General features: G+C 46.2%; 1 protein-coding gene across 1 annotated transcript; it reads right to left on the bottom strand.

Annotated features, from left to right (window-relative positions):
* Positions 1 to 368: 368 nt before the first annotated feature.
* On the bottom strand, positions 369 to 1,729 carry LOC119264056. Its single transcript, XM_037541282.1, has 2 exons — positions 1,650 to 1,729; positions 369 to 1,307 (listed from the first exon to the last, which is right to left on the bottom strand). Exons 1-2 carry the CDS (start codon positions 1,650 to 1,652, stop codon positions 369 to 371), a joined length of 942 nt encoding a protein of 313 aa, XP_037397179.1. The 5' UTR covers positions 1,653 to 1,729.
* Between the last annotated feature and the right edge of the window lie 10,281 nt (positions 1,730 to 12,010).

Raw genomic sequence — 12,010 nt, 5'->3', positions numbered from 1 at the left:
TCCGCAAACTTCACAATATGACAGCCTGGATGGATAGGTCAGCAGTCATATGTAAGCAGTGTAAACAGGAGGGGGCTCAACACACAGCCCTGAGGGGAGCCAGTGCTGAGGGTTATGGTGGGGGAGGAGATGTTGTGGATCCTCACAGACTGCGGCCTGTTGGTCAGGAAGTCTAGGACCCAGTTGCACATGGAAGAGCTCAGTCCAAGTGAGGAGAGTTTTGTTATCAGGGTCTGAGGAATCATGGTGTTGAAAGCAGATGTGAAGTCCACAAAGAGCATACGAACATAGGAATCCTTCTGCTCCAGGTGGGTGAGGGCAGTGTGGACCACAGAGGAGATGGCATCCTCTGTGGATCGATTCCTCCTCTACGCATACTGGTGTGGATCCACAGTGACGTTGATGGTGGCTTTGATGTGGGTCTGAACCAGTCTTTCAAAGCACTTTGTTACTATCGGCGTGAGGGCCACTGGCCGGTAGTCATTTAGACCCGTCACTGCAGAGCTCTTGGTGACCGGGATGATGGTGGCAGTCTTCATGCAAGAGGGGACTGCTGCCTGGATGAGGGAGGCGTTAAAGATGTCCGCCAGGACGTCCGAGAGCTGGTCGGCGCAGTCTCTTAGCACCCTTCCGGGGATGTTGTCCGGGCCAGCAGCTTTCCGGGGGTTGATCCTCCTCAGCGTCCTCCTTACTTCTGCTGGTGTCACGCTGAGGGGCTCCTCTCCTGGTGAGTGTGTGAGTTTGGTGCTGGGGGGGGTGTCAGGATTCTCAAAGCGGGCGTAGAACTTGTTGAGAGCCTCAGGCAGGGATGGGTCTTTGGAGCTTTGTGCAACGTTGGATTTGTAGTCCGTGATGCACTTGATGCCCCTCCACATACTCTGTGGATCCTGGGAGGAAAAGTGTCCCTGGATTTTCAGAGCATATGCTGCTTTTGCCCTCTTGACTCCAACAGTCAGCTCTCTTCTAGCCCTCCTGAGTTCACCTGAGTCCCCAGACCTGAAGGCAGCATCCCTGGCTTTCAGCAGAGAACGCACCTCTGCGTTCAGCCAAGGCTTCTGGTTCGGGTAGCAAGTCACAGTCTTGGTGGTAGTGACATCCTCCGTGCACTTGCTGATGTACCCGAGAACAGCAGATGTGTACTCCTCCAGGTCCAGCTCCCCCTCACACTCAGCAGCCTCCCTGAAGACCTGCCAGTCTGTGCAGCCGAAGCAGTCCTGCAGCACAGCGTCGCCGTCACTGGGCCACACAGTGATGGTCTTCTGTGTGGGTTTGGAGCGACGCAGTGGGGGGTGGTATGCAGGGGCCAGCTAGATAGATAGATAGATAGATACTTTATTGATCCCGAAGGAAAGTTAGGCATCCAGCAGCAACAACACAATACAGTAGGAAACATATTCGACATCTATCAAACACAGAACAATAGAAAATATATAAGGGTATAAAAACTTTCTGTACAAGGTAAAGAACTATCTGTAGATGGAGCAGTGCAGTAGATTTTTCTAACAGCCAATAAATAAATTCACAGAGCAAAGTGCAAGGTGCAAACGACATTGGTTATAAAAGTGACTGATGTGCCATAGAATTCTTAATATGTACATGTAAAAAATATAGTTCTGTAAAGTGAATATGTGAATATATGAATGCCCCACCATGAGTAAATGTACTTGAGTGTGAGAGGTTGGGGAAGTGAAATTGTGAATAAATAATTAAGCGGTTGAGTAGTTGAATAATGTCCATGTAGTGTGACTGGGTTAAACTCAGTCAGCAGCAGCCTCCCGTCCCCGATGGGAGGAATTGAAGAGTCTGATGGCTCTCGGAATGAATGATCTTCTGAGTCTGTCTGTTGTGCAGCTCTGTGACAGCAGTCTGCCACTGAACACACTCCTCTGCTTCATGATGATGGTGTAAAGTGGGTGACTATCATTGTTCATGATAGAAAGCAGTTTGTCCAAAGTCCTCCTATCTGCTATTGTTACCAGAGAGTCCAGCTCCACTCTCACCACTGCCCCGGCCCTCCTGACCAGCTTGTCCAGCCTTGATGCATCTCTTCTCTTCATGTTGCCTCCCCAGCAAACCACAGCGTAGAAGAGAATGCTGGCCACGATTGAGTGGTAGAACATCTGCAGAAGCTTCTTACAGATGTTAAATGACCGCAGTCTCCTCAGGAAATAGAGCCGACTCTGTCCTTTCCTGTACAGGGTGTCCGTGTTTGTTGACCAGTCCAGTTTGTTGTCCAGATGCAGACCAAGGTACTTGTAGGTCTTGACCGTCTCCACATCAACCCCCTCAATGGAGACTGGCTGCAGGGGTAGTCCAGACCTACGGAAGTCCACCACCAACTCCTTGGTGTTGGATATGTTCAGCTGCAGTTGATTCAGTCGACACCAAGCAACAAATTCCTCCACCTGTTTCCTGTACTCCTCCTCCTGACCACCCTTGACACAGCCAACGATGGCAGTGTCATCCAAGAATTTCTGCAGATGGCACATCTCAGAGTTGTACTGGAAGTCTGATGTGTAGAGAGTGAAGAGGAAGGGGAAAGCACAGTCCCCTGTGGTGCTCCAGTGCTGCTGACAACAGTCTCAGATGTACCATCAGTCAGCCTCACGTACTGTGGTCTGCAGGTGAGATAGTCTGTGATCCACTGCACAAGGTGAGGATCCACCTGCATCTTCACCAGCTTGTCTCTGAGAAGTGGGGGCTGGATGGTATTAAAAGCACTGGAGAAATCAAAAAACATGATTCTCACAGCGCTATTCCCCTTGTCCAGATGAGAGTAGGTTCGGTGGAGGAGGTAGGTGATGGCGTCCTCGACACCAATCCTCTCCCAATAGACAAACTGAAGAGGGTCCAGTGCATGCTGTACCTGGGGTCTGAGAAGAGGGAGAAGCAGTCGCTCCATGGTCTTCATAATGTGGGACGTCAACGCAACTGGCCTGTAGTCGTTGAGCTCACTGGGGTGAGGTTTCTTGGGAACAGGGACCAGGCATGAGGTTTTCCACAGCATGGGAACCCTCCCCAGCTGCAGGCTCATGTTGAAGATGTTCGACAAGGGTAACCCAAGTTCAGAGGCGCAAGCCTTAAGAAGTCTTGGGCTCACCTTGTCAGGTCCAGCTGTCTTCCTAGAGCGGAGTCTCCTCAGCACCCCTGTGACCTGGTCTGCAGAGAAGTGGGGGGGGGTGGACTGGGTGTGCTGACAGTCTGTGGGAGGGAAATCTGTGCAGCACTGAGAAGAGGGAGTGAGGTGTCCGGAGGGGCAGAGGCTGGGATTGCTGTGATGGCAGGGCAGACAGAAGCAGATGAGGATGAAACAGGACAATCAAACCGGTTATAGAAGAGATTGAGTTCGTTCGCTCTCTCCACACCTCCAGCTGTTACACTGTCACTCCTTGGCTTGCATCCTGTGATTGTCCTCATACTGTCCCAGACCTCCTTCATGTTGTTGTCGTGTAACTTCCGCTCAACCTTCTTTCTGTAGGTCTCCTTAGCCTCCTTTAAGCAGGACTTGAGTTCCCGCTGAACGTTCCTCAGCTCCTCCTGGTTCTTGTCTATAAAGGCCCTCTTCTTTTTGTTTAAGAGGTCCTTTACGTCACTTGTAATCCAGGGCTTGTTCTTACAGGAACCACAGTGTCCATGCAAAAGTTCAGATAGTCAGTTGTGCAGTCTGTTACCCCCTCAATGTCCTTGCTGTGAGAGTCATGCAGCACACTCCAGTCTGTGGATGCAAAGCAGTCCCTCAGGGTCTCCTCTGCGTGTTGTTGGTGGTTACCTCATCACACAGGGTTTGTACCGAGGCTGCATACTCCACATACTCTGTGGATCCTGGGAGGAAAAGTGTCCCTGGATTTTCAGAGCATATGCTGCTTTTGCCCTCTTGACTCCAACAGTCAGCTCTCTTCTAGCCCTCCTGAGTTCACCTGAGTCCCCAGACCTGAAGGCAGCATCCCTGGCTTTCAGCAGAGAACGCACCTCTGCGTTCAGCCAGGGCTTCTGGTTCGGGTAGCAAGTCACAGTCTTGGTGGTAGTGACATCCTCCGTGCACTTGCTGATGTACCCGAGAACAGCAGATGTGTACTCCTCCAGGTCCAGCTCCCCCTCACACTCAGCAGCCTCCCTGAAGACCTGCCAGTCTGTGCAGCCGAAGCAGTCCTGCAGCACAGCGTCGCCGTCACTGGGCCACACAGTGATGGTCTTCTGTGTGGGTTTGGAGCGACGCAGTGGGGGGTGGTATGCAGGGGCCAGCTAGATAGATAGATAGATAGATACTTTATTGATCCCGAAGGAAAGTTAGGCATCCAGCAGCAACAACACAATACAGTAGGAAACATATTCGACATCTATCAAACACAGAACAATAGAAAATATATAAGGGTATAAAAACTTTCTGTACAAGGTAAAGAACTATCTGTAGATGGAGCAGTGCAGTAGATTTTTCTAACAGCCAATAAATAAATTCACAGAGCAAAGTGCAAGGTGCAAACGACATTGGTTATAAAAGTGACTGATGTGCCATAGAATTCTTAATATGTACATGTAAAAAATATAGTTCTGTAAAGTGAATATGTGAATATATGAATGCCCCACCATGAGTAAATGTACTTGAGTGTGAGAGGTTGGGGAAGTGAAATTGTGAATAAATAATTAAGCGGTTGAGTAGTTGAATAATGTCCATGTAGTGTGACTGGGTTAAACTCAGTCAGCAGCAGCCTCCCGTCCCCGATGGGAGGAATTGAAGAGTCTGATGGCTCTCGGAATGAATGATCTTCTGAGTCTGTCTGTTGTGCAGCTCTGTGACAGCAGTCTGCCACTGAACACACTCCTCTGCTTCATGATGATGGTGTAAAGTGGGTGACTATCATTGTTCATGATAGAAAGCAGTTTGTCCAAAGTCCTCCTATCTGCTATTGTTACCAGAGAGTCCAGCTCCACTCTCACCACTGCCCCGGCCCTCCTGACCAGCTTGTCCAGCCTTGATGCATCTCTTCTCTTCATGTTGCCTCCCCAGCAAACCACAGCGTAGAAGAGAATGCTGGCCACGATTGAGTGGTAGAACATCTGCAGAAGCTTCTTACAGATGTTAAATGACCGCAGTCTCCTCAGGAAATAGAGCCGACTCTGTCCTTTCCTGTACAGGGTGTCCGTGTTTGTTGACCAGTCCAGTTTGTTGTCCAGATGCAGACCAAGGTACTTGTAGGTCTTGACCGTCTCCACATCAACCCCCTCAATGGAGACTGGCTGCAGGGGTAGTCCAGACCTACGGAAGTCCACCACCAACTCCTTGGTGTTGGATATGTTCAGCTGCAGTTGATTCAGTCGACACCAAGCAACAAATTCCTCCACCTGTTTCCTGTACTCCTCCTCCTGACCACCCTTGACACAGCCAACGATGGCAGTGTCATCCAAGAATTTCTGCAGATGGCACATCTCAGAGTTGTACTGGAAGTCTGATGTGTAGAGAGTGAAGAGGAAGGGGAAAGCACAGTCCCCTGTGGTGCTCCAGTGCTGCTGACAACAGTCTCAGATGTACCGTCAGTCAGCCTCACGTACTGTGGTCTGCAGGTGAGATAGTCTGTGATCCACTGCACAAGGTGAGGATCCACCTGCATCTTCACCAGCTTGTCTCTGAGAAGTGGGGGCTGGATGGTATTAAAAGCACTGGAGAAATCAAAAAACATGATTTTCACAGCGCTATTCCCCTTGTCCAGATGAGAGTAGGTTCGGTGGAGGAGGTAGGTGATGGCGTCCTCGACACCAATCCTCTCCCAATAGGCAAACTGAAGAGGGTCCAGTGCATGCTGTACCTGGGGTCTGAGAAGAGGGAGAAGCAGTCGCTCCATGGTCTTCATAATGTGGGACGTCAACGCAACTGGCCTGTAGTCGTTGAGCTCACTGGGGTGAGGTTTCTTGGGAACAGGGACCAGGCATGAGGTTTTCCACAGCATGGGAACCCTCCCCAGCTGCAGGCTCATGTTGAAGATGTTCGACAAGGGTAACCCAAGTTCAGAGGCGCAAGCCTTAAGAAGTCTTGTGCTCACCTTGTCAGGTCCAGCTGTCTTCCTAGAGCGGAGTCTCCTCAGCACCCCTGTGACCTGGTCTGCAGAGAAGTGGGGGGGGTGGACTGGGTGTGCTGACAGTCTGTGGGAGGGAAATCTGTGCAGCACTGAGAAGAGGGAGTGAGGTGTCCGGAGGGGCAGAGGCTGGGATTGCTGTGATGGCAGGGCAGACAGAAGCAGATGAGGATGAAACAGGACAATCAAACCGGTTATAGAAGAGATTGAGTTTGTTCGCTCTCTCCACACCTCCAGCTGTTACACTGTCACTCCTTGGCTTGCATCCTGTGATTGTCCTCATACTGTCCCAGACCTCCTTCATGTTGTTGTCGTGTAACTTCCGCTCAACCTTCTTTCTGTAGGTCTCCTTAGCCTCCTTTAAGCAGGACTTGAGTTCCTGCTGAACGTTCCTCAGCTCCTCCTGGTTCTTGTCAATAAAGGCCCTCTTCTTTTTGTTTAAGAGGTCCTTTACGTCACTTGTAATCCAGGGCTTGTTCTTACAGGAACCACAGTGTCCATGCAAAAGTTCAGATAGTCAGTTGTGCAGTCTGTTACCCCCTCAATGTCCTTGCTGTGAGAGTCATGCAGCACACTCCAGTCTGTGGATGCAAAGCAGTCCCTCAGGGTCTCCTCTGCGTGTTGTTGGTGGTTACCTCATCACACAGGGTTTGTACCGAGGCTGCAGGAAAACCAGATTGTGGTCAGATTTTCCAAGTGGGGGCAGAGGGATGGCCGTGTATGCATCACTGATGTTAGCATACAGGAGGTCAATTGTTTTTCCTGGTGGGACAGTCCACATACTGGGTGAATGAGGTCAGTGTGGAGTCCAGCGTGATGTGGTTGATGTCACCAGACAGCGCGACGAAGGCATCCGGGTGTTGTGTCTGGAGCCTAGCGATGGTCGTGTGTATGACGTCACACGCCACTTCCGCGTCCGCTCGGGGGGGCAAGTACACACAAACAACAATGGCGTGTGAAAACTCCCGCAGGATATAATATGGTCTTAAACTCACCGCAAGCAGTTCAACATCCCGACAGCAGACAGTCTCTTTAACAGTCACATGTCCAGGATTACACCATCTGTTGTTAATGAAGATAGTGAGCCCACCGCACTTGGCTTTGCCACTGCGCGCGCAGTCTCTGTCCGCCCTCACCGTGACGAATCCGGGGATGTTTACATTAGCGTTGGGGATGTTAGCGGTTAGCCAAGTCTCTGTAAAGCAGAAGAGACTGCATTCCCGGTAGATCCTCTGGTTCCTCACTAATGCTGCAAGCTCGTCCGTCTTGTTGACCAGCGAGTTCACGTTGCCCATCACCACTGCAGGAATACAAGGCTTGTATCTCCAGCGATTCTCCCGTTGTTTAGCCTTTAGCTTAGCCCCGGCTCTGCAGCCCCTGAAGCTGCGCCTCAGCTCCGTTGGAATGGGGTGCATCACGCCGGCGCGGCTCTTTGTTCTCAGCGCGAGAAGTTCCTCCCTCGAGTAAACAAAGTTTCTGCAGCCCTTATGCAGATTCTGGCAATCCATATCCATGGGTATGATGATGCCAGTAGCCCTGGTTCATCACTGACGGATTCTAGAGACATTTAAATTATACACAATGTTATACTTGCCTGCTCCTTTGGGATTTCCAGGGGGACTGGCGGCCAAGCCAGCTCCTTCTCTTGTAGTAGCTGAAGGGCCCTTGGCCTACTAAAGGGGGGGAGGGGGGTTACAGTTCCTGAAATGCCCGAAGGGTGGAGACATATTAAAATTGATGGACATATAATTAATTATTCTTAGTAGATAAGTGCACTAAAGCAATATGACATGTCTGTATCTTTTGTTACTGTAGTAGTGTGTATATGTCATGTTTGTGTTTTTAGGTATCCCTTGCCGGTAGTAATGGTACGGCCCAGCTTAATTGGGGGTGGGGCTACCGGTTTAAGAGGGCTTCCTGTTGGAGGAAATGGGGTTGTTGGTTGGTTGGTCTTGATGTGAGTCTGTGTTCCTGTGTTTGGCCTAGATAACTTCGTGGCTAGACTTGCTGGCTGCTGATAGCCAGTCTCAGTGCAGGAAGTGCTGCATATAAGTCTTTACGGACTTGAGTACTTTTTATAAGTTTGTTCTGTTTTTATACAGTTTTTTCTTGTTTTTGCTCTAAATGTTGGTGGTTTGCTCATGTATGCTGGAACCCACGATTAAATACACCTGGGAATTGGAACTCATAAGGCTGTGTTCGACTCACTCTCTGTGGTGAACCCATCTCCAGAATCTCCCACTCGTCCCCACATGCTCACAATGGGATACATAAAAACACAAACTACGACGTAGTAAGAGACGAACAAGGAAAGTAAGGAATGAAAAAAGTTCACTTTAGGTGAACCGCTACACGGAGCTGCTGGAAGAGATTTACTTAGTAATTATGGTTTCATAGAACTACTTATAAATTACCGATCAATTCAACATTAATTGCTCATCATAGCCTTACAAGGTTTCTGGTGAACTGCTAACTGATGTAGAGTATTCCAACACCTCTAACAGTAGTGAAATATACTACACAGTGTGCAGTTTCTACAATATAATGGATTATCTCCTCCATTACTATTCACAGGAGCAGCTATGCTCAGAGAAGGCTGGGGGCATCACACCACACTGTACTGACTGGTGTCCCTCATGTGTTTGTTTTGATCAGAAACCTTAAAAGGCTAGTGCACATCTTTGGCAGTGTGAACCAATTTGTACATCAGCCTGAAGTCTGCAGTGTACGGGGTAAAGAGGAACGGTACCAGTAGGAATAAGTGCCTGTGGGTGCTGTGCCTGCAGCCTGCTCCTAGCTGGTGTCACAGGCAGCATCAGTGTTAGCAGAGCAGGGGAACATATGCAGCTGTCGCGATAACGTGCGAGAATTCTCTCGGAACGTAGATCGGCCTCATGTAAACGGCTAACAGTTCAATGTCCTTACAGCAGCATTGCTCTATAATCATCCAAAATCATTGAAACAACATTGATTTCCGATATTGATTCAGCACTGAAACTGCTCGATATGTCTGATATTGAAATGCCATTGAATAAGCAACAAAGGCAGACATGAAATCAACCCTTTTTCACTCAAAAGCTAAATGCAGTAACATTGATTTCTGGTTTAATTTCAAGATGATTCAACATGGATTCAGTCATAAATCAACTCACTATAAGAATACTCCCACCCCAAATAAAAATCAAAACACAGTTTAGTTCAATTACTTTCATTTTACTTGCATCTAAAATCAAACAACGAAAATAGTATTTCATTTCATAACATTAAACCATTAATACTAAATCTATATAACAATAGGTAACACTTCACAGTAACCGTTTTAATGAAGAATGTTATATTCACAAACATTACAGTAACACTCAATTACAATTTCAGAATCTGAATCTCTGAAACATTCATTACATATATTCAAAGATATTTAGATATATTCAGGAGTCATATACCAAAAATATACCATATATATATATATATATATATATATATATATATATATAGAGAGAGAGAGAGAGAGAGAGAGAGAGAGAGATTGAATACATTGAATATCTTACTAAATAAGCAGTGGTTCATGAATAGAAAGGAGACAAAGTGATAATTATTTCTCCTATGGTGACACATTTGCTTGTTATGTATTATGTTTGGCATAACTGAAGGGCCTTGGCTCAAAGGTCCCAAAGGTCTCAGCTCATCATTAGTTACAGGTTACATGCATATCAGATTTTAGTGCAGTATTACAGGCCATTATCTGGAAAGATGGTAGGTGCCTGCTTCATGGGAAGTCCGTAATGCATTTTTATAATGCTGTTTTTTATAGCTCTTTAAGATAAACTGCATCTTCTAGATAGCTAACAGTTGTATCAAACGGCTAGACTAGGGTGTAGATTACTGCCAAAGTACTAAAAGCATATACTTGATAAGGTTCACTCAGTTAATATTTAAAGAGACTTGTTTTGCTTTGACTTTGAAGTCATTCATTCACTTGCGAGTCATTCATTAACTTGATCTCCCAGGAACTCTTCTGGAACTTGCCACACTGTACAACATGCTTCAGCTGAACATATCACCACCTTTTCTATTCATTACTCAGCCATTAAACACCATTTTGCACCATGTACAAACTTTACATTACATTGTGTGAACATAGAAATGATCTAGAATTAATACCTTACAGTAAACATAATGTGCCCATATCTTGTTTCCTTCACCTTTTTGAAATAAGGTAAGCATTGTTAAAGATGGAAAACCAGAAGTTGTACAAATACTCAAACTAGCACGTCTTGCATCAACAATCATGTCATGGTCAAAATCACTGAGGGGACATTTTCCCCCTTTCTGATGATTGATGTAAACATTACCTGAAGCTGTTAGCCTGTATCTGCATGCTTTTATTAACTACTCTGCAGCCACATGATTGGAAGATTAAATATTAGCATGAATGGGGTGTACAGGTGTTGCTTATACAGTGCTCAGTGAGTGTATTACTTCAATATCAGTAGGTGGAGCTAATTTGCTTTAGATTGAATAGAGGCATATATGTAAATTTTTTGCTTTTCATGATATCACAAAAGCAATTCATTCAAATTGGGCTGTTTTTGCCTATATGGTGTGTATGTGGTCATAATGGGTCATAAATACAAATCATACATGCCATTAATGGACATACAACAGCTTACTCAAAATATTTAAGCTATATTTAGTTCTGTACTTCATTGCAAACCTCACCTATGATGAACATTACCTATACATGACTATCAAATAACACTAACTGATTCATAGAGGTGGGTAATCCAGGTCCAAAAAGTAAAAACCCTCCCCAGGATTTTCTTCCAACTGCTTGACTTCTTTAATTTTCTCAAACCAGCAGCAAACATGTTCAGGCAGTTGGAACAAAATCCTGGGGAGGATTTTTACTTTTTGGACCTGGATTACCCACCTCTACTGATTCATAGGCTTTATGAATATCAATTGTATCCTTTTAAGTCAGCAATACAAACTGAACTAGTAAATTTGAACACAAAACACCATTGTGGTTGATGAAACGAACACCTGTAAAATGCATCTAGACCAAAAAATATAGTATAACCCAAATTTAAGCTTATTTGAAGGCAACCAACCCCCTGGCACTCAGCAAGATGCTAGCCAGTGCAAGCAGTCACATGATAGTCAGGTTGGCCATGGCTAAACTGCAGAGAGCATTAGGCAATATATAAATACGTAAATAAGAGCTAATCAACAAAAACCACCAAGAATTATGAGAAGCTCTGCCTTTTAGCTGTCTTTCAGCTATTAGAACGTCAGACACAATTCTGATCAAATTTATGCCACTCTAAAAATCTATTATGGGCAGCTTTTTAAAAAATTAAATCCACAAGAGCCAAAAGAGTCAATTGTTGAACATTTTTAAAATATATATACCCATTTTAAATTTGATGCCAGCAACATGTCTCAAAAAAGTTGCGACAGGGGCAACAAGGGACAAGTTGCCCCAGGTGGAACATCATACAACTTATTAGGTTAATTGGCAACAGATCAGTAACATGATTGGGTCTAAAAAGAGCATCCCAGAGAGGCTGAGTCTTTCAGAAGTATAGATGGGTTCACACTAGAATGACTAAAGCTACGAAAATTTTTGTAAGGGAAAGCAGCCCCCATGTAGCCCACTCCCCTGCTGTGAAGTGATTAACGCTATTGTCTTGGTAATGATAAGGAATGATTTGGAAGAACCAACCCCCATGCCCACAGAAAGCTTTTCCGAATCCCAAAGCACCTAACCCGACACAACTTGAAGGTGAACTTGACGTTACAACCCGTGTCTATGTTACCGATCCTACAGTGCGATGGAGAATCTGTAGAATCATGTTTAAAAAGTTATAATTCAAGGGTGCGTAGTAGCGACGGATAGAGCAGTGGTGATTTCTCTAAGACTGCAAGGTAAGCTCAGCTTC

Source organism: Pygocentrus nattereri, chromosome 9 (genome assembly GCF_015220715.1).
Source record: "Pygocentrus nattereri isolate fPygNat1 chromosome 9, fPygNat1.pri, whole genome shotgun sequence".
NCBI lineage: Eukaryota > Metazoa > Chordata > Actinopteri > Characiformes > Serrasalmidae > Pygocentrus > Pygocentrus nattereri.
Note: the sequence above shows the minus strand (reverse complement) of the source record. Positions and strands in the feature narration are given on the sequence as shown.